A 22729-nucleotide genomic window follows, 5' to 3' on the forward strand; every position below is an offset into this window, starting at 1 on the left:
AGCATAAATATTAGAGGGCAATTTTTTTTCCTGAGACAGAGGGTTCCCTGCAACAAAAATGTGGGGGTTCATGGTCAACTTATACAACACAGCGGCAAAAGAGATGCCATTCTTTTAGCATCCTGTTGAAAAAATAGCGCACTAAATTAAACCGGCCACAACGTAAGGAAGAATAGTTTTATCTTTATCCTTTGATGGCACATTTACTAAGTTTTATAAACACATGAAGCAAAAACAGATTAAAAGATGTGCTATTTACCAACAAAGAGCTTGACAGCTTCTCCACTGCCTCCAAGATGCACCGTGCAGCGGTACTTAAGGTAGCGCGGGGCCGCACAGTTTCTTGTCTAGCTTTCGCTCTCTTTTGTGCCTGAAAAATTAGCATTTTAAGTGTTACAATGGTCAATTCTCAGCTAAGGAGGCATGTATTTTATGTCCCAAGGCTACACTGATGATACAATCAATATATTCCGATGACAGAGAAAAATGCAGTCACTGGGAGTTCAAGCCATAAAGAAGAGAATACATTCGGAGTTTAATGAAGTTTACCTTGGGCCTCAGTGCATCTTGCATGTGCTTGTTGCACGAGCAATAAAAGAACTCCGTACTTGTAAAAGGTCAAGACGGATGATGCTAGGACTGCTAAGGCCTCCGAAGCAGTAATCAGGGAAACAGAACTCAAGAAAAGGCTTGTGGTGGTACAGAAAGCATTTTCAGTAACAACACAGACCTCAGAGTTTCACGATGGTCTAGCTGTACCATCTTAAAATCAGTGTATACAATCATAACCAGGAACTAGTTTTACTTCTCTCTTGCTTCCTCCCTTCCCCCAAGATTAAAGTTGGCTGCAAATCTTTGTCTTAAAAGATAAAGATCTGATTTAAACTGTAACAGATCTAAACATTACACTGAAAAAGTAAACTGTGTATTTGCACCACCCAACTTCAAATATCAGTCAAAAACTTCCTTTGGTGTGACTTTTTTTCTTCCCAGGTTAAACCCCTCATATAACCACACTGTGCTTATCACACGATGTGAAGACAGGAAGCAGACCACGCAGCATGTAAAAACACAAGTGAGACTCACAGAACCACAGAATGGTTAAGGTTGGAAGTGACCTCTACAGATCGCCTGGTCTACCCCCCCGCTCAAGCAGGGCCACCCCGAGCAGGTTGCCCAGGACCATGTCAAGTCAGCTCTTGAAGACCTCCAAAGAGGGAGACTCCACAGCCCCTCCGGGCAACCCGTGCCAGGGCTCCATCACCCGCACAGTGCAAAAGCATTTCCTGATGTTCAGACAGAGCCTCACGTTTCAGTTTGTGCCTGTTGCCTCTTGACCTGGCACTGGGCACCGCTGAAAACACAATGGCTCTCTATGCTCTTTGCACCATCCATTCAGGTATTTATATACACCAATAAGATCCCCCCTGAACCTCCTCTCCTCCATGCTAAACAGGCCCAGCAGTCCCTGCCTCTCCTCAGAGGAGAGGTGCTCCCAGTCCCTTGATCATCTTGGTGGCCCTTCGCTGGACTCTCTAGTACCTTGCTGTCATTCACAGCAAGCAGCAAGAAGCAAGCTACTCTCTCCTTTAAAAGCCTAGTATTTTGGTTCCTCTTTTTACTATAATGCAGTAATATTGTAAAAAACAAAAATAGCCGACCAAAGAGGGTTCCCAGCTTTGCACCACAAGGTTTCAAGGTTTCCCGTAAGTGAGGTACTTGTACTGCCCTTTTTCCGTTGCAGAAATCGACTGTCAGAACAGAGCCAGCAAACCCGCGTTTTCATTTTCTTAAAATTCCTTTTGATTTATTGATAAAAGTCACTTTCATTTAAATACATTCCTACCAAACCTGATTTGATTTTCCGTTTCGATTCAGCTCTAGCTAATCAGAGTTGTCAGCAGTTTTTATTTGCAATTTCCAAGAACTCTTGGGGGCAAATAACTCTCTTCAAGAACTATATGAATCGTTCAAAACAGAAAGCATGTTACTGCTTATCTTGAGACTGCATTTAGTCCTGCATGCCTCTGTGTACCAGAAGAACAAAGGATCAGCAAAGTTGATTTTAGATATTTTCAAAGACTGCAGGCTTATACAACATATCCATAGCATGAATGTAGGCATGCTTGGAAAAGAAGATCCACAGATAAATATTAGCCAGGTTTGACTACTGTAGCTTTTGCTACCATAAACACAAGTTTTCAAAGTTAGGCTGTCATTGGTTTTTTTGCATCAAGTTATTTTAACGTAATGTAGTCAGAGGCAGACAATGGCACTTAAATGGAATTTTTTGAAAGACCTAACAACAGAGGAAACCCCAACTACCAACAACTAGCCCAAACTGTCATTCTTGTTCTTTCTGACAAGTATTACCTGTGGTAAAAACCGTTATAAAAGAATTTAAACAGAAATCAATCTCGTCTATTTTTGTAGACCAAGAGGGCAGAAGAGCAACTGTTACCACATATTCAGCTCCCTGCTCCAAGCTCCTTTGGCAGTGCTGCTTTTTTTATTTCCATCACTATTTCCCACTACACTACTTTTCTCATACCCGATAAGGTTCTGTCTCTCGCTGCCTAGATCTTGCAGCTGCACCACCATAGGCCGTCTTTCCGGGGTAAAATGGAGAAAACCCAAGCTGCTTTTCCTTAAAAACAGACGTGCTTCCACATGCCTACGGAAACACAGTACGATAAGTGGATAGAAAAACAGGTACACATTCAAACTGATTAAAAGAAATACTGTGCAGTACTTACAGGACACAGTCCTCCAAAAGCAGATAAACCGAATGCAGGTTTCTTAGAGCTAGCTGCAGAATGCTGCGAGAGGGAATGAGTTCTTTCAGCTTCTGTGGGCCAGAGCAGTGACGATGAAGTATTTTTTAAAACTGCAACATCTGCCAAAATGACGTATGCTAGATGTAAATGCCTCTAGTACGTACAGAACTTTAACAATAAAGATCACACTAATTCAAGTTCTTCAATACAGAAAAATAAGCATGACTTCAGCTTCTTTAAATAGATCAACTTCACGTACAGACTGAAAACCAAGTATCACCTACAAACTTGAAAACTGTTCACAGAGCTGCAAGTAGTTTTCAGCAATCTTACCAAGTTAATACTGTGCTTCCAATGCAGATTTTTTTTCCTTCATGCTAAGATAAAAGAGGACCGCATAAACATCAGTGCATTTGTACAGACAAAGCTTTTTACTATGTTGGTAAAAGGCTGGAGGCCAGCACAGATCATAATCGCACAGGTTTTAAACCTGGAAGATTCCCCAAAGGCTGCTCTAAGAGTTAACGATCTTCTGCCCATGTATGTTTTACGAAGACACACCAGAAAGTTCTAGTGCACTCAGGTTATATTGCTAAAGCCCAGCAACTCTACTCTCAGCTGTACAAAAGTTCTCTGGAAAACCTGCTGAGCACACGTCAGTCCCTGTCTCTATGGGGGACTAGAAAAAGCTGCAAACCTGCTGTTCGCCCTTTCAGCGAGAAGACCTAGGTACCAACCTACATCGACACGATGCTTATTTTTTATTTTAAAATGGTGTGCTTTGCTCAATGAATTTGGCAAAAGACATGAAAGTATTGACAGCTGAAGCCTTCTACCAAGAAAGGTCTGAGTCACTCTTCTAGACAATCAGCCTAGTTGTCAAGCTACGGCAAGTCAGCCTGATTTCCTACCGTCCCACTTCAAAATTTACATATAACCTAGCTGAATGTGTATATTTCAGCATCGACTCTTTCTAACATCAGGGTATCATAAACGTATTCCAAAGCACGCTTCTATTAAAAAGGTGATAGGATTATATACTTCTAAAACACTAAAAATTCAATTTAATTCTCGCATCCAAAGTTGACATTCACCTATTTTATTTACTAAGGTGATGTGGAATATTAAAGAACGCAAGGTACTTCACATTAAAAAAAAAGTCAATTAAACAGAGAACACAAAAATCACCTTCAGCAGATGCTCTAGAGGAGGAATCACTGGTTGTTGAGATGTTATCATCGTCTTTTTCAGAGGTAGAATCTTCTATTTCTTTTATGAAGGACAGCCTAGGACTGCCAATGCCAAATATAGAAGATGTCGAGGGCTGACAAGGTGGGACAGGAGAATCCAGCATGGTATAATTCAGATGGCTCAAACGAAGAGAGGGCCTTGTTAACACAACTGGGAAGTTCAGTGCTGATCTACTTGTGGATGGTTCTAGACAAGAACAGGGAGATAATTAGCTTTGCTATTAACAAGCTCACAGAAGCCAAAACCTGTTTCCTATCGACAGCCATGCTATTGCCAAGTTCTAAGGCAAAAAGAGAGAAGCCAAATTTAACTTCTTCCTCACCCAGATACGGTTGCATCTAACTGTCTGGCTACAACAACAACACTGCTTGCGATACACAGTATTAATGTTGCATCCAGAAGTAGTTAACTATGAGGTTTTACAACACCACATTCTGACCCCGTGCTCAAATGCTCTAACGCTGACTTGGCCGTTCACTAAATCAAACATATATACTCCTTCTCCCATGTACAGCTTGCAATAAGCTTTACAAAATTTGAGATTACACGGTAAGTTACAGATAACACTGCAGCTTCCATAATATTGGAACAAAGGTTATATTAATCTGAATACACAACATGAAAATGAACGTTTGCAGTACTTTTTTCCCAAGTTCTTCCATATCAGCTCACGTTAGAGGCAAAACATCATCTACCCATTAACTATTGGGATTTTGACCCAAGGGACAAGGATGTTGACCCAAGTAACCAGATAAGCATTTTTGCCTCTTGAAGCAAAAGGTCTGCAAACAATGCCAGTGGCCTGGAATAGGTGGCCTTGAAGTCTATCTTGCTAAATGAATGGAACTATTCATGGGTATTTTGCCTGATGAAAGCCTACTGTCTCTCCCAGGAATCTGGGCAATTCAAATGACTTTGAGCCACTATCCTCTTGATACTTGAACTGAAGCTTAAACTAGTTAGTTCAATCTTCATAACCACTGCAGTACCACTAATTAGCTCTCCAAACCATGAGCAGATTTTTAGGACAGCACCGTTTGAGATACAGAAAGTTATTGAGGCGGAAGGCCACCCAATATAGGCTCCAGCACAATGATACCTCAGAAATGAAGAGACACATTGGTTTCAAAATGTAGTAATAATTAAAAAAAATAATCTTATTCTTAAGCATAGTAACACCCACGGACAGCAACATAAGCTGCATAAGGTTCGAGGGTGTCCGCCTGCTCCTGATCTCCTGGAGTTAGCAAGCTTGCAGTGCAGCTGTTCTTACTGAAAGCTCCTTTCACGCAGTTACATAGGAAAGCCAACATGTGTTCCTCAGTCACGAAGACCTTCTCTATTCTTTTCTCCAAACTCATTCCCAAGCTACAGCTACACACAAAGCCATCAATCTCCTTGTTTACAATTAGATGAGATTGGAGGCAAAGATATTTCCTCCTTATTTTTTGATTCTGCCAACAACAGAAGCAACTGACTTTCCACATTATCTATGGTTACCTACGCACGCTCAGACAAAACTTCTTTACTTATTAAAAGCTGACTTCCCCAAAACAGCTAATTTAAGAGAAACTCAAATAAGAATAGATGCAAATTTATACAACAGGACTACAGGAACAGTGAGAGGCGCTGGATATAAGACAAATTAATCTTTCATGAGGTAAAGGACTTGCAAACCTCGTTGCCAACGGTCAAATACCTTTTCAAAGACACCCCCTCCCCCCGCGTAGACCTTAAAGTTATTGAATATTTTAAGGATAATAATCTCATAAACCACATCCGTGCACAAGTTCCCCAGTTCACCATCAAGTTAACAAGGAACTTTACTAAATTGATCAAAGCCCAAAACAAAACAAAACAAAACAAAACAAACAAAGTCGGGACACGAGACGGAATTTTCCTCTGCCATTCTAGCATCTAGTCTTTTGTTTCGAAGACTGCAAAACAAATTAATTTTTTTAATTGCCTTAGGCAATTAGACAGATTTTCATTCCATATCTTTTAAAAGATGGAAAATGCAACCCAGCACACTTGCAAATGACTTATTTTCAGCATTTAGCACCTGGCTAATAGAGTACCTAAAGTTAACTGATGCCTTCCAAGAGCATAAGATGTATGCTTTGTAACTGTGTATACAGTTTAAAGCTAAGACGGTTTCACAAACAGTTGTTTCGACTTTTTTGTTTGTTTTTTTTTCATTCTGTCAAAACCCTCATTCCAATTTCCTTTTGAAATTCAGATTCAAAACTAGAAATCTGTGAATAAATACAGATGGCCAGAATTCCAAATGATTTTTTACATACCTTGTCTACTTATTCTTGCTGGTTCATGCGTGAATCTCTCATCGATTATGGTATCTTCATCTGCATAATCATGGTGATAGTTTACCGGAGTCTCCTCCTGGTTTGCAGATTCATTTCTGTCTACACACTCCTCCTCACGCTTATTGAAATACTTCTGCAGCCACGCCGGTACAATATATTTCACCGTTTCTGTCATTCTGCTAATTATTCCCTGCTTGAAAGAAAAAACACTTGTTTAATTACAGAAACACAGTCAACAGCATATGCTGGGATACCACCTTCCACGGACCTTGAAGACAGATATTATACAGCAAATATTCACAAGACGACGACGAGGTTGATCCCTGGCATAGGATCGCTACACTTCTGGTAAACCTAAAATTCACCTAAGATTGATTTACAACTACCTATCACTTTCTGCACTTCCAAGTGACCTTGGCAAGGTTCAAAGTTTTGAAACCTCTGCCAAAATTCACCAGCAGGTCGTCAATCTGCAAGGCTATCAGGAAACTCTACGCCTGAACAGCTCCTGACCTACAGACTTGTTCCAGGACTCTTCCTCTTCGCACCCTCACGTGAAAACCAACTAAACCAGAAGTTCAGCAACTATCTACTGCGACAGTCAGGACCATACTACCCATTAAAATCAGTGAATCTAAATATTTTCAATTTTAGTAATGCTGAATTGCAGTGACTATACGCACAAAAAACAGTTCTGCTCTCAACAGTCAGGCTAACCCAGAAGATGTCCTGGAAGAAACACAGCTATAGCTATAGCACCAGCACCTCCTCTTGCAAGAGCCTTCTAAAGCTGTTGCCGTATTTTGTAGAAGACTGACTCTGCAGCATACATCGGGTACGATCGGAGAATTCCCACCTGACCGAAATCCCCAGGAACTACGGTTAAATAATATCCAGAAAACTGACAATCATGAGCTAGGCATCCTGCTAATCATCCCTCCTGCAGGTAGGGGGAAAAAAAAAGTAAAATAGATCCAGGACTAGTTCCCAGGAACTTCAAAGCTGCTAACTATACTGTCTACAGTGCCCAGGCACCTTCAGAGCTTAATGGTAAGAGACAGAGGGTTTGGTGGGCTGTAATTATGATCACAACCACACAAAACACATCTATTTAAGTATTTCTAAGAATCGACTTATCGACTAAAGTTGTAGGGGGAAGGATGAGAAAAACAGCGGGGTAGGGATCAGAACCAGAGGTATAACCTCACAAAATCGCATCGGTCGCTTTCGTGCCTCCCCAACTGCATCACTGAGAGACAATTAACATTAAGCCACAGAACCTTCTGCAGAGTGGACATGATATTGAAAATAAACTGGAATTAATTGACAAATGCTCTAAGCAAGCTATCTGCTCAAAGCTCGTCCTTTTACGTTATGAACATTTGCACGATTCGTCTGGTTACAAAGCTAACTGCTATAATAAATGCACACATGTAACACCGATCAGTTTGTCTATTTATCAAATCATTAAAATTCTTCCCCGATAAGTTACTGTTAATTTGATCTGCGCTGGATGTGCAGCAGCCATTCTCTGTGCAGAATCCCCCAGATATCCCCACGCACGTGTTTGCTCTGGCACACTCTTTAAATAAACCTACTGGAAAACACGCAGAGATAACAGACAATGGAAAAGCTAGAAAACCATCTCCACTGATTATTTTTAATCCACGTGTAAGGTTTATCAGTTAGCTACACAGTGTCGGCACACGCAAGCTATGGCACTTTCAACATTAATGCACTGTTCAAGCCAGAGGTTTCAACGGTTGCTCTGTAAGCGTGGGGAATGTTTGCATTGCCCTTCCAGGCCAGCTTTAGATGGACAAGATTGATTGTCAATATATGGTATAAGGGACTTGGCATTTCTGCAAGTGATAAAAACCTAATTGAGCAGCTATCCATGCGTAGCGCTCCCTTGGTTTTGCATATGATAATCAATCCCCTCAGCTACGTTGCTCATTTAATAGCGGAGAGGTTTTGGCTGAACAAACATGTGCAGAGGGCATCTCCAGAGCATCTCTCTGGGCGTCCTGACATTTCTTAGCAAAGAGCTGCTGGGAGGGATCTCGGCGCGTCCCCCCTCCAGCACGGGGATTTTCACACCCCGAATTGACGGACCGCTTTCACCGTCAACCTGCTGTACCCTACAGCACAAACGAGAAGCAAAGCCTGGCAGGTAACTTTCAGAGAATTGATGATGGGCTGAGGAGGGGTGCAGGGAGCGGGGAAAGCCCTGGGGGTGGCACTGGGGGTCCTGAGGGCAGCGGGCTGGGGGTGAAGGGGAGGGGGAGGAGGGGGGTAATGGGCTGGGTAGAGGGGTAAGGGGGTAAGTAAGGGGCTGAGGGGGTAACTGAGGGGGTTAGGAAGGGGCTGAGGGGGTAACTGAGGGGGTTAGGAAGGGGCTGAGGGGGTAACTAAGGGGGTAACTAAGCGGTCGAGGGGGTAACTAAGGGGGTAAGGAGGTGGGTAGGGGGTAACTAAGGGGATAAAGGGGCGGGTAAGGGAAGGGGGTAAGTAAGGGGGTAACTGGTGGGCTGAGGGGGAAGGGCCCGCTGTGGGGGGGCCGCTCCTCACCCGCTTGCTCCTGGCACAGGGGGGCTTCGCGGCGCCCAAACGGTGGCGCCGCCTCTTCACCTTGCCGCCGGCCGCTCCTCCTCCTCCTCCTCCTGCTCCTCCTCCTCCTGATCGGGCTCCTGGGCTGCCGCCCGGCGCCCCGCCGCCACCGGCCCTGCCACCGCCGGCCATGCCGCTGCCGGTCGCGCCGCTACCGGTCGCGCCGCCCGAGGCCATACCGCCCCCCCCCCCGCGTTCGGTGCCGTCACGGGGCCCCCCCGCCCCCCGCCGCCACGCGCCGCGGGGCCTGCCCTGCCCCTCGTGGGAATAAAAATGTTGTTTTTGCAGAGTTACGTTGTTTAAAGGTAAGGAATGGGGTATTGAGGTGTGCTTGCAGCGATAAGAACGCTTAGCAGGCGACCTTGTAAAACGCAGACAACCAGACTCCGTAGAACAATTCGGGGAAAATCACGGTGTTGAGTCAAGTCAGGTAAGTGAAGAAACATCACCGCTTCAACCAGTAAAAAAGTCAAATCTGAAATTTAACAGGCCGGCAACGGAAGGCCATGCATTGTCTGGGAAGCATCAGACAGATTGTGAGCCTGGATCACCCCCTGAGTGGGGAAACAGGGGAGGGTCCCGTCATCAAAAAGTATATAAACTGGGTTTTGGAACCAGCAGGGGCGCTCCTGCTCGTGGGACGCCCGCCACTGCGATCGCGAATAAATTCCTGCTTCGCTGAGCTCCTCGCCTGAGCCCAAGTTCTTGGCTACGGAGTGTTTCTCACAATTTGGGGCTCGTCCGGGAGCCAGTCGCCTACTGGGGAGCCCCACCGCCGCAGCAGCAGGAAGGCATGCCCCGCTGATTTCAGCGGTCCTGTGCATCGACGGCGGCGGTTCTGCGGAGAGCTGACAGAGGGCCCGAGACTGATGAAAGAGGCAGGATCCGTGAAGGAGTGGGGAAGGGAAGAAGGCAGGCACTCCGGGTTTGAGAATCGATCCGGTAACTCTGTGCACAGACCAAGGTAAGAAATAGGAAGTATTGCCTTGGGGGTCGGGTGAGACTCTGTGTGCCGTGTGATTGAGACGTACTTTTGTACGGAGCGAGTGTGGAGTCCTGATCCGCGGTTCCGCAGCTCCGCGAGGGGCGCGGCCGGAGACGGACGAAGCGTGAGATGAGGGAGAGAAAGGAAGAGTCTCGGGAAATGCGGTGTATGGTAAGCCCTTGCACGGGGAAGTGCTTGGCAATACACCAGGGAAATTTGGTGTGCGGTAGTCCTCGCACGGACGGGACGCCCGCCACTGCGATCGCGAATAAATTCCTGCTTCGCTGAGCTCCTCGCCTGAGCCCAAGTTCTTGGCTACGGAGTGTTTCTCACACCCTCCCCCTCCCTCCCTCGCGCGCCCCCTCCCCTCACGGGAACGCGCGCCCCCCCCTCCCGCTGCCGCTCCCGTTCCTCGCCCCGCCCCGGTCCCGTCCCGGTCCCGCCGCCCTCCCGCTCCCGCCCTCAGGACCCGGCCGCCATAATGAACCCCGGCCCGGCCACCGTAAGCACGGGGCTAGGAGTCACCTCCAGAGCCTCCCCGCGCCGTGGCGCCGACCGCCGGTGTGCCGCAGCACCGCGCCGGGCGTGGGACGGCGCCCCGAGCCCACAGTGCTCGTCAGAAAAGCCCCGCACCGACAACCGATACCCCCGCACCGACAACCGATACCCCCACGCCGACAACCAACGCACAAGCAGAGTTTTAGGCCGGATTCGTGGCCCCGTTGGTCCGGGAAGCGGTCGTCACGCTAAATTCTACCTTACGGCAGGGGAACGATGGGCATCGTGACAGATCGCCGCCCCAGAAAATAAACACAGAAATAAATAATAAAAACGATAACGGGACGTGAATCGTGCCCTTAATAACAGACATTGGGCAGTGAAATCACCGACTTCTGCAACAATCCGTGCTCAGGGAACTGACTAAAACCCCTCCTGCATTGGCCATGTAATAGCTAGGCAAACATCACATAATGCTTCCCTCCCTCACGTACACCAAACCTATTAAGGCAACCATAGTAGTGTGATAACGTGATTTTTCTCCTCCAGATCAGCGTCAAAGGCAGCTACGCTAGGTTTGCTCATAAGTTCAAGCGCTGCTTTATTTATTTATTTAAATGCCATTTTTCCTATTTAGAAGGATTTCCGTAGGGTGACAGGCCTTTAATGACACGACTCAGAAACATTTGCCGATGCAGTCAAACGGTGTCTATTAACGCGAGGCACTGAAGTTAATTGGTATTAAAAATGAGCCAAAACGAAAGGCAAGTATCTGCGTGTCCAGCAGAATGACAGCGATCATCACCATTTGATCAACCTTCCCTGTGAGTTCTATCTGCAAGTTACTTTGAGGTAGCGCTAGAAAGAAGCGGTTGGTCCAGAGCATCCCTGCAAAAAGAAACATCCACGGCTTAAGTACCATCTACTCTTTTGGTATCCTTTTAAGTACTTTTTACCCGTTTCGGACTCCTGCCTTTTCCCGGCTCACTGATGACAGCATTAGTAGCCCCTCAAGCTACTGTCCTACAGCCTTTCCCATCAGTGAAGAGATAGGAAAAACCCCACTACTTCTTGGAAAAGAAAACCAGCAGGTTTTTGAATAAAAGCACTCTCTGTTGCAGCTAGGTACAACGAAAAGAGTTTATGAAATCATTACGGGACATTCTTGTAGAAAACTTCCTCAAGCTTGGAAGAAAAAAAAACATTTCAGCTAAGTAAAACAGAAAATAACTGGAAGAAGTGAAGTATGGCGGTGTTGGAAAAGTTGCTTCAAAGACTTGTTTAATTAAAAAGAAGGAAGAAAGCAAGTCCCTACTGCAATCCCATCTTTGTCAAACTGATGGCGGGCACCAGTACGATGTGTTCAGCTAACACAGGCTGGAAGTTGTAACTGCAGCTGTGAAGTTTACCCAGTAAAAAGACTCCGCAAAGCATTCTAGCAGTTCCGATGCAATCACTGCTTCCTGAATTTGTGACTCACGGTTAACACGGCAGTACAGGAAGAAGTCTGGCATTCACTGTGCTCTTACGGTAAAGAATCTGCCCTGCGCACACCATCCCACGCCAGGTATGCGCTCCTAACAGGAAAGGACGATAGGCTGATAAGTCTCAGCAGAGGGAAAAAGACATCAGAGAACTACTTTATAACAGCAGCACGCGGGCTGCAACCAACGTTCTCTTCCTCTCATCATTTTCATTTCTGTGGACTCCAAGAGAATACACTCCCAACATTTTTCAGCTCTGGAGAACAAACAGCCCAACCAATCTCATTCACTGAACTACAAAACTGGTATTTTCGCTATCTAGTCCGGAAAAGGAGGCGCACGTCTCTAACGTACAGTGTAGAGACCTTGTTAATAGGCAAAGTCTGCATAAAATAGGTGGCCACAGCCTGATTTTCTGACGTTCAGGGCCTTGGGTCACACACCACCACAGTATCAGACTTAATGAAGTCACCAATCTATGTGGGCCCCTCATTACACAGGTCACCTGTTATGGACCAACCTCTCAAAGGCCAAAAACCAGCACTGATACTGCCGGGCCAACACATATCTGTAGCATCCCATTTCTGGGTGACAACACAATGAATGTTTCCACAAAGTACTCGATGCAACCTAACTACTGTGTTTGGTGATGCAAAGCAAGCCGTGTCAAAGCAGCGTAGCACCCAGGCACATTCCTGGAAGATGTTTTGCTGCTCACGTTGAAGAAAATAGATAAAAAAATCCTGTGCAGTTTGCGCTTCTGAGCTCAAGTACCACAGCTATGCACTACAATTGAAGTGGCATCAAACCTTGTAAGGTTTTGAAGCTTCAGCACTGCCATCCAAATTCAAGGAGGCTGCATCTATTATCTTGAATTTGCCCCAGCTCAGTCCCCTGAAACAATTCCATAGACACGTACAAGCAACCCTTTTCCCACCCAGATTCTTTGCTTCATCTATTCCACCTCTACCTTGTGTCATATTCTTATTAATCTGCCCCTCAAAAGACTCCCTGGCTCACACAAAGAAGCAACCCAACAAATCCCTGTTCCCCGCCACGTTGCTTTCATGCTTTGGGAAGAGTTAACTGCAACAGCTCTAACTGTGATGCCACCTCACCCCCTCCACCTATGTGAGGTTCTTTGCCTTCTGTCTCCTCCTACGTGTACACCTGCACTAGAACCAGGAAGAATGTGCTTCCTACAATACTCCAAGAGCCTCTTCTGTTTCAGGATGTCATCATTTCAATTCAGGACTGAAAGTATTCCTAGCAAAAACCCAACAGCTAATAGCTAACAGAAGCAGTTGCTGGTGATCAGCTACAAGTAACCTGGAAGTACTGAGGAGTCACAAAAGAGAATTTGCATTACATTTAAGAACAGCATGCAGCTTAGGACCACTGCTTTCACTGACTACACTAAGCCATAAAAAAGAATTGGATTCTTACCTGCCATCACAGCAATTATGGTTTATGTTGCCCCCAAAACACACACGGCAGTACCAGAACTGTGTCAACTAGCTTTAACAGCTTCCCCAGCTATTAAGTACAGTAATTTCTGCTTCCTTTTTTTTCTTGGAGGAATATTCTTTTGTTTCCAGCCTCACTTACTTATTATACACACTGTTAATTAGCAACTATTTCTCCATACTCATAGGGTTATGGAGTCCCTATGACTGGAAAAGACTCAAAAGACTCTGTACCCTTCAAGATAAGAACAGCATAAAGGCAGCAACTCGCAAGACTGCTCTAGCTTAAAGCAAAGCTTTCCTCATTGCTCTCATCTCCTTTGACTTGAGTACTGTCATCCTTCTACCAGAGCTTTAAAAACTTCATTACCACGAATGAAGGAAGACCATAGCAATCAGAGAGGGTGGCAGAGGGTATAACTTAAGGAGCTGTTACTAGGATTTTTTTGTTGTTCCTGGTGGACTATTTTTCTCCTTGCCAGCAAGGAGGGAAAACCAGCAAGTTGTTTTCTCCAAGATTTTTTTTTTTAGGTTTAAGAACACGGATTATGTTGTAGCAATTTCTTCGCTGTAAAGCGTCAGCTGAGAAGTCTAACAGTAAGAAGGGCAAGGGAAAACTGAATGCTGATGCAGAGAGTGCCAGCAGACATCATCCTCATTCCACGGGATGTTTGTAGCTATGGCAGTTGAAGTCTACACTTCCATATGCTTAACATACCCTATTTATAAGCCAATTTTAGCTGACCTAGCATATATCAGTAGTACAGTTAGAGCCAGCAGCCTGCAGGAAAAAGTGGGCACAGGTGTTTCCATAGCAAGGCCTGTGAGTGTCTCCCATACATACTTCCAGTCTAAGCAAGCACATGAAAGGCTTGGCTTGTCGCTTACCTAAGGAACCAGGAAAACAAGGGAAAGCTAGATTTTGCTTGTGTCCTAATGCCCATATAAAAATAAAGACAGATGAAATACCCTTACTACCTTGTTAAATTCCATAAGCCGGAAGAGAACGTGCTGCACACAGGTACAAGTAAAATCCCTTGCTGGCAGGTTTGCAGAAACAAATTTTTTATTTACACAGGCAAGTCTTATCTTTAGACCCCATTTACCTCTTTACATTTCTCGAATATTTACATGACTTCATGATGCTCCAAGAAGAGAGTGATGAACAAAAAGATTACAGAAACTGTCAAAAACATAGCAAAAAAAACCCAACCTATCATTGTGCTTTAAAACTTATGAGCTAGAATAATGTAGAAGAAATGTAGTTTTAGCACTTTGGTCCTAACGGTCATGCTCTAGAAGACACTTAAATAGCAGAGGGGATTTCAGAAGTGACCGTATCCAGAGGTTGCCAGTGACAATTCATGAGTGAATCGTAGAGTTCTTCGCTTGTCTCCGTGAATTGTCTGTTCATTTCATCAACATCCAAGTAGAGCTGTGGATCTGAAAATAAAAGCCTGGTAAGTCCAAGTATCAAATCTGAGGCATGCGCACAAAAAAACTTCACGTGAAATGGCTAATAAAATGTATTTTAAGCTAAGTGTAATAAGCTATTAGATCTACTAATTTTAGTGAGGTATTTAGTCCTCTAAAATTTTGAGCCTCACAGCTCCAGCTTTTGGGAATTTGTATATTAGAAGGCTGGGACTAGAACCGTCTTTCAAGATAAAGACAAAGACAATGTTTAAGATAGTAAAGATAACGTTTAAGGATAATCAGCCATGAAACCCTCCCAAGAGTCATTTAATTCACTTCTACGGCAATACACGTTACATAGGATAGTTTCTAAACACTAACACAAAATGCCTCCACGTGAGGAACTTTGCAAACCTTCCAGGACACAAATATGTTTTGTACCGTATTTGTAAGTGCAAGCTGAATCCTCCTTTTGGAATCTGCAACATAAGCTTTTACCTCAGGGTGGAGAACAAAGCTTTTGCATATTACTGAGTTTCTAATATAAAATCTGTTTAGCGGAACCAATACAAAGAACAAAATTCTGTCTTAGACCATTTTCAAATGGGAATGAAGGCACAGGTACAAGAAACCTGCTGCGAAGCATTGACAGTGTCCCGTTTTACTTGATGCGGTCAGTGTATGCTGTATCAGCTTTAAAACCCCAGCTGATTGCAGATCAACCCCACAGAGGTTTGACCTCAGCTGAATTTTCAAGATGTTCTTCATCCAGTAGAGGTTGGCTTGTATTGTTAAAAGGCACAAGTATGGCTAAACTCAAGTGACAATGATAGAACCCTTATTACCGTCAGTAATTAGGTCATCACCGATTGCAGTCATAACTGAAGATTCCTGAAAGACAGAAAAGGCTAAGTTTAATCATAACTCATTTCAGAAAGCATCACAGATTCAAAGTGCTGCAGTCTCAACCCATTCCTTCTTCCTACAACTACAAGTATAGATGGCATTTTATCTACTTATTTTTAGAAGAAAGCCAATATTACAGTACAGGTTGGAAGGGACCTCCGGAGGTCACAACTAATACATTGACCACGATAAGACCACTTACAACAACTGTTTAATTTGCTTTAAGCAAAGCAAATCAGAAGAACAGGAACAGAAGAAGCGTACGCAATTATGCTGTCAAAACCATTCTTTGGTATGCGTGAACAAATAATGGTGTATAAATCACTAATTCTATGGATTTACTATTTAAGCACTTAAATACAAACACCTCTGAACGGAATCTGCTCTTTTAACTTCACACTAAGCAGAAAGCATGTTTTCAACTTCGGATTCTTTTTGCTGATTCACACAAATCTGTACAACATACTATCTGTGAAATATTTTCTTTACAGCAAGCGTGCACTATCTTTACCTCAAAAACAGCTGGAGCCATTAAAGAATCTCCTAAAGAGCAGTCTCCAACAGCTTGCATGCTGTCATAGGGAGCATAGGAGCTGTAGTTGTAGTCAGCGTAAGCATCGTAACTCCTCTGCAAGTGGTAGTTCTGGTAATCTTGGCAATAATCATTATAGTTGTATGACTGGTACCGCTGCAATTCTGCTTTCAGTCTGAAACATGAGAAGTTGCATACAGTCAGAGAACAAGAGACTGTAAACCCAGTTCTGAACTTAAACAATTTGTCAGCTTACATACTTCAAAGCTTAAAAGGAAGCTTTCCTAAACAGTCACCTAAGTGACAGCTTAAGTCACAGCTCAAAACCTCATTTCTATAGAAGCAAGCATCCTCACCTTTGCCAATACCAGAAGGAATTGTTCTCATGGATTAACTCCAGAGCCTTGACATGGTTACCTGTACACATCAAGTATTTTTAGCGTTGGCATAAGCAAGCTGCTGCTAAGTCTCTGTGCTTTGCTAAAGATTGATTTAAGACCAGAGACATTTATCAAGCACAGCTGCTTTAAAGATGCAGTCTTAACCCTTCTATCTTTTGTTTGGTTAATTACTAGATCTTATTTCCAGAAAGAAGTGAATGGAGTCAGATTATCCATTTCAAAGAAGCATCTGACACTGCCTGTCAGTTTGCCATGTCTACCTCCACCTGCTCAGTTTTTTTGTTTGTTTAAAGTCCATTAAACATTCAACAGCTGCCAACTATACCGCTCAGGTGAAGTCAGTCTTGCTTAACAACACAATCGCGATTCTCCAGCATGACGCCTTATTATTAGTGGGAGAATTACAAAATACACTGGTTCTTAAGAAGAAAGGGCCAGCTGATTAGCTTTCACTACTTTCCCTTTCAAGATTTTCTCAGGGGCAGCTTCAGACTAATGACAAGAACCAAGACAAGTGCTATCTGTACTAAAACTGAGGTACACTGCATAAAGAACATTCAGATAACCCAGCTGCATATTCAAAAAAATCCGCTGTTTAGACTTGTCTTCACTGATTCTGTACAGGCAGACCTCCTGTATTTGCAGTGCCCAGTTTCTCTGACTTGAATTGGGGATGCAGAGAAGTGAGTTCTATGCTTTTGGGGAAGAATACAAGCTGAAGGCATTCTGAAATAGCTTCCAAACTAAGCAAACATGAGGGACAAACTAATCCAATGGCTGGGTAGTTCAATGCTAAGAGAGCACGGTACTCAGCCATTCAGAAACGTATTACTGATGTGTATTTTAATACCTACATTTGTTTCAATACTGCAAAGCTACACAAGTTCTAATAAAGAGGTAATCCATTGTCTTGTTACTGTAGTAAACAAACAGAAGATACATCATCTTAGGTCTTCTGCTTCCAACTGCACTCTTCCTACATACAGTTGCGTAGGGAAGGAAAATCTGAAAATACTGTTGACGTTCTTCTGGATAGCCGAAGCAAGAAAACATGTTTGTGGCTTATTCTTGTTTTCAAAATAAAACAATATTAATTTAATCAAAAAATTTTGGCAAAGAAGTTTGGACAGTGCTCTCTTGGAGAAGAGCATTTCCATTCTAAAGCAGAAGGAGGCAACATTTGCAGAATTATGCTAGGTAAACAGAAACAGAAGTGTCATTTTTTACTATTTAACAGAACACACAAGCTAACCTCATGAACATACTGAAATTGTTTATATGAAGTCCTGTTTTGTCAGTATCCTGGATCAAAGTTCATCAAATTTGGTATCAGTTCTTTAACCGTTCAGAGACCTGAATTGCCTTAAATAAGTGATAGAACTGAGCCGGTAGAGTAAGAAACCCTCTCAGGAAGTGCTAAGCTTTAAACTCCCCATTGCCCTAAGCTCATGAAAAGCAAAGAATAGCATTCTAAACCTGTTCTAGTAATAACGCCTTTGGCTTTCTCCCTGCGTTCCCATTTTTTCCCCCCACTTCTTTCCTGTCAACCCACTGTAAAACTAGTTATGTGCTTCTCTCAAACTAGAGGGAAAGCTCTAAGAACAAGAACTCCCTAGCATATAAAACCACTTGTTGTCCCTTCTACCTTATGCAGGCCCAAACCTGAAAATATTTACCAATGCATTCAGCTTTGCTACTGTTGAGAAACAAGGCTGGTTACAATGGCAGCTAAGCCCAAGTTGCGCCGTCTGGCTAGACTTAACAGTTGGATTCCCCCAGCCGTCCTGAAGCAGGTTGATGAATCCAGGGAGTCAAAACATAGGACTTCTGCATTTCTGGTTTTGTAGACTGCATCCTGTGTACAGCCACTACAGCAAGGGCCACAGACTTTCCAAAGGCAGAGCTACGAGAATCTGATTATTTAGAATAACTGTATCAATGCACAACTCCTTGGTTACCTTTTAGAAATTCCTATGCTCAGCCGGATTCCTTTTCCCCCCAGACCTGGTGCGTTCTGGCAGTCTTGCAGTGCCCTCATCTGATCACCTTGCTCACCAAATCTGACATAGGCATACCCTCTACTATTTTCAAAAGGGAGAAAACCAATTCTGGTATGCATAACAGTTACAAAGCTAACGAATTCAATTTCTGTCTTCTACAAAAAACAGAAGATAGCAGCTACTATAGCTTCTATTACTTAAGCAACCTCTCTGGCATGTGCACGTGCACAGAAAAGGCTTTCACCAAATTAAAAAACTTGGGCCAGAAGCAAAAAGCTTATTCCTTGGTAGCATTAAGATGCAACTCACTGAGAGCCAGCAAAACTATACATTTTAAGTGCTCTCTGCGTAAGTAATCAGATTCCATATTTCTGCATATACAGCAGTTAATCAGTTAGCACTAACCCACTCCTTTTGGAGCCACAAACTTTATTGGTCACAAACACCAAGAGCTGGCTGTAATTATCTGAACCAGTATTAACCGGTACCTCTGAACTCTTCAAACAAAAATATCTTTCAGGTGCTCTTAGAAGAACAACATCAATTGCCTGCAACAATTTGATGGCTTTGCTAAACGGAGCACTGAAAAGCACAGTGGTAGTTTCTTTTGTAGCCTGTTCAGAAATTATAGCCCTGTGCCTACAGCTTCAAATCAGGCCAAGCTTACCAGCCCAACTCTTACAGCTTAAGTTCACTGCACTCGAATGCCTTCAAGACGTGCTTTTAGGAGCCATGGAGAAGAACCCTCTGGTAAGACCACCATTATAAAGTACTGAGTGTTGTTTTACACTTAAAATAGAACTATCTGTTACGGTCATTCATCGGCTTTCCCTAGGCTGCTGCTCTCTCACTACTGAATGTGATCCTGCTCTCAGTTTCCCACTAACTTTTTCCCCCAGCGTTTATGGCCTCTTTTCATCTATGACACTTTTAAGGGACTACACCGTGTTGAAAAATGCTGGTTAACATTTCCTTTTACACAAGGTGCCTCATCAAATTTTCCTGACTAAACCAAACCCCAGAACCTTAACTAGAAGAGGAAGCACACAAACACACACGCCTCCCTGGCCACCATATCTCCCCAAAACATATCTGTTCAGTAACAGGTCAACTGTAAGAATACTGCGATTAAAATCAGTATAGCTCTATACACTGCTTTTGTTCGGGATTACTAGCTAATGTCCTTCCCCTTACCCCTTCTGGAATTAATACTGAATTCTGTACTCCAAAACGCGGTTCTTAAGTCATACAAATGACATTTAACAATCAGAATTTTTCCACACAGTGATCCTCAATAAAAACTTCAATCCTCTACTGCAGTCTTTCAACAAATTAAAGGAATACAAAACTGGCTAATAACTGTTCAGTGATTTTTGGACCTTTGTAGCACTAGAGTAACAGCAGTACACTCTGCAGCATAGTTGCAAGTACGTGGGAATAAGATACTCTCTCTCATCTCTTTTTTTCTCTGAAAAGTGTGAGGCCTCTATTTCACCCTACTAAAGATTTTACCACCAACTGTACTGCTAGCATTGAGACACTGCAACTTCTGTGCTTGTATGAGATGCAGGACAGGTTCCTTAAGGTGTCGCAATTTTTTGTCTAAACCTAGTGTTGAGATCAAAAAAGGGATTGCTACTAATTGCGTACGTATCAATAACCAGGACAGAAGACATGCTGCATATAGGAATTAAAGTTTTTCTAAAGCTCTAGTACATGAACATATCAAATCCCGCAGATTTTTTCTAGTATGGTTTCAGAGGTCTTACTTGATGGACATAAGCGCACAAGTGAAGACAAAAGATACACTGTTTACCTGAAGTACTGGTTTGCAAGTACTGCTTCTCTTCTGTCCTTCCCAAAATAAACTGTGAGGCAGCTGCAGACTCTGCACCTGAACACTCTGAGTGAACACCGAATGTAAATGATGGCAAGGCAGCATTTTGTGGACGCAGCCGCAGCACCAAAACCTGCAGAAATAAGTGAATGTCAAGTCCGTAACCCACGGTGTATCTGCAGTACGTGAAGGTTTGAACTACATTCTAGTCCTGATCTTTCCAGTCAAAACTGTTTAAAAAACAACCCACCAAACAGTAAAAGAAACAAGAAAACCCCATGCTTCCTCTCTACATAAAACTTTTCACAATTGTGTTTTCTGCCCACCACCTGGCTTTAAAAAGTATACGAACTTCTTTGAAAGATCATGTTTTTAGTCTGAACTCCAAATGAACAACGTGTAGGGCATGTAAAGAACAAGCACGTCATTAATGAAAGCTTTTCTCTAAAAAGGATAAACTTATTCTTGGGGAAAAGTGTGGAAACAGATGTTATCTAGGCAATATTCCTACAGGAAAAACGAATAATTTTGCCACACCTCAAAGGAAAAAATAATTGTGCTTAACAGGTAAGAAAATAAAAAAAATCAGAGCAAACCAAAAAATAAATCACAGAATATGCATCCTCGTTTTAATCATTAAGTATTACCTTTGAGCTCTGCTTTGGTGCTTGGCTTTGCACTTTCACAGGCTACACACTTCGTGGCCTCTGCTTTGTTTTGAACCAAGCAGGTCTCCCAATCCCAGCTTCCTTCGGGCTTCTTGAATTTGTCTAAATCCAGAAATTCTCCAGAAGGAGCAGAAAATGCAGATGCACTGCTACTGGTCACAGGTGTTGGACCCTCTGTGAGACAAACAAGACAGTTAACCATCCTGTTTGAACATGAACTATAAAATGAACATTAACTTTTAAATTTGATTTGTCAAATCCCACAGAAATGTTCAAAACTACTCCGCAACTCCCCCCCCCCGCCCCTGAAAAAAATAAAAGCCACCAAAAACCCACAAAGAAACAAAGAAACAAACAAAAAAACCAGAGTGGAACTCAAAGCTTCCAAACAACACACAACTCTGTTCAGCACACAAGCTTCTGCTGCTGTTGACGACAGTGTAACCTCCATAAAGAGGCCTGACAGGTGCCTTTTAAAAAAAAGGTGCCTTTTAAGAGAGAAGCAGAAGATAACACTTCAAATTCAAAACCGGAAAGACAAGAATGGCTCTTCCCTTCCACAGCACACGCAGAAAACTTTTATCCTAGTATTACTTGCATCGCTCTTCCTCTTGACAAGTGCAACGTAACCGTGCAATTCACTGCACCATGGTCACAGTAAAGCCCTCATTTCCAAAATTCCTCCTTGCAATGGCAAGAGCCTCAGACAAAGATGCCGACTGACCGCTCAGAGGTTGGAAGTCCAAGAGAATCAACTCTGTCTGAAATCCATTATCTTACCTCAGGAAATTTCAGTCTTACCGCACAGGATGATTACAAAAGCCCGGTCTAGTCCATCTTAATTTGTTTCTTCCACGATATATTTGCACAGGTGTTTTTCGATGTAATGGCATGTTAAATGACATTTAGAGTCAAAGTTAGAATTAGAATCGTATTTTAAAAACAATACAACCACGCTCAAAATCAATTACGGTCACACACAATGGGAAACAACCCAGTACTGCCCTGAAGAAGTTACCCAGCGGGTCACTCGCTTTCTTGAAGCCTACCACTGACCTTCATAGGCATCTCTCTGCTTTAGCTTAAGACTAGTTAAGACTACACTGTCTTGAAATCTGGCTTCACATCTCCCCTCAATTACATACAAACGGTGAGTAGAGGCATTTTGGCCACATTCTGTAATTTTTTTTACTTATTTTTTGAAAGAGAAAAACGCAGTCATTTTTAACTCTTTCTATGGAGTTCTCATTTTCGCCAGTGAAAAATCACTATGTTGTCTTTAAATTAAGTCACCCACTTCAGCCATCTTCCCTCACCAGCTGCAAAGCCGGGGGTATCTGCATTGATCCAGCTCCGTACTAATACATTTCACAATCAGTTCAATTTATGCGACAGGCTGGAACCTGGGCTGAGACCTCTGAAGTGCCTGTAAACCAATCCTGCAGACAGCCGCTAATCCATCAACCGTACCTGGGAATCGTGTTGCTTAAAATATTCCATATATGCAACGTACTTTTATTCTGTACAAGATTCACAGAGGCTAGGATGGAAACAACAGGAAAAAAAGGACCATA

General features: G+C 43.3%; 3 protein-coding genes across 7 annotated transcripts in view; 1 reads left to right on the forward strand and 2 right to left on the reverse strand.

Annotated features, from left to right (window-relative positions):
• Window positions 1-22729, forward strand: part of LOC136786324 (nuclear pore complex protein Nup153-like) — a 378386-nt gene that overhangs the window by 88625 nt on the left and 267032 nt on the right. The window lies entirely within an intron of this gene.
• Window positions 1-22729, reverse strand: part of LOC136789851 (nuclear pore complex protein Nup153-like) — a 57815-nt gene that overhangs the window by 12865 nt on the left and 22221 nt on the right. Inside the window, exons 4-7 of the mRNA XM_066990995.1 lie at window positions 3966-4214; window positions 2757-2896; window positions 2552-2674; window positions 260-370 (exon numbers count right to left, since the gene is read on the reverse strand). Coding sequence (XP_066847096.1) covers window positions 260-370; window positions 2552-2674; window positions 2757-2896; window positions 3966-4214 — 623 coding nt within the window. The remainder of the gene's footprint in view (window positions 1-259; window positions 371-2551; window positions 2675-2756; window positions 2897-3965; window positions 4215-22729) is intronic.
• LOC136789883 (uncharacterized) lies at window positions 15613-22584 on the reverse strand. 3 transcript variants are annotated; one of them, XM_066991170.1, is made up of 5 exons: window positions 21135-22584; window positions 20467-20620; window positions 18609-18728; window positions 16229-16424; window positions 15613-15702 (listed from the first exon to the last, which is right to left on the reverse strand). In XM_066991170.1, exons 1-5 carry the CDS (start codon window positions 21355-21357, stop codon window positions 15628-15630), a joined length of 768 nt encoding a protein of 255 aa, XP_066847271.1. In that variant the 5' UTR covers window positions 21358-22584; the 3' UTR covers window positions 15613-15627. The 3 variants fall into 3 exon arrangements, with proteins under 3 accessions (XP_066847271.1, XP_066847269.1, XP_066847272.1); XM_066991168.1 differs by having other exon boundaries at window positions 18609-18731; XM_066991171.1 differs by lacking the exon at window positions 18609-18728 and having other exon boundaries at window positions 21135-21670.

Source organism: Anser cygnoides, chromosome 2, assembly GCF_040182565.1.
Source record: "Anser cygnoides isolate HZ-2024a breed goose chromosome 2, Taihu_goose_T2T_genome, whole genome shotgun sequence".
NCBI lineage: Eukaryota > Metazoa > Chordata > Aves > Anseriformes > Anatidae > Anser > Anser cygnoides.

Excerpts from the sequence above, each read along its gene's own strand:
- LOC136789883 (XM_066991168.1), bottom strand. The coding sequence starts at position 21,357 with ATGGTTAACTGTCTTGTTTGTCTCACAGAGGGTCCAACACCTGTGACC. Across the intron at positions 20,621-21,134 it reads CACCAAAGCAGAGCTCAAAG|GTTTTGGTGCTGCGGCTGCG; the intron begins GTAATACTTAAT and ends TTATTTCTGCAG. Across the intron at positions 16,425-18,608 it reads AGCATAGGAATTTCTAAAAG|ACTGAAAGCAGAATTGCAGC; the intron begins GTAACCAAGGAG and ends CTCATGTTTCAG.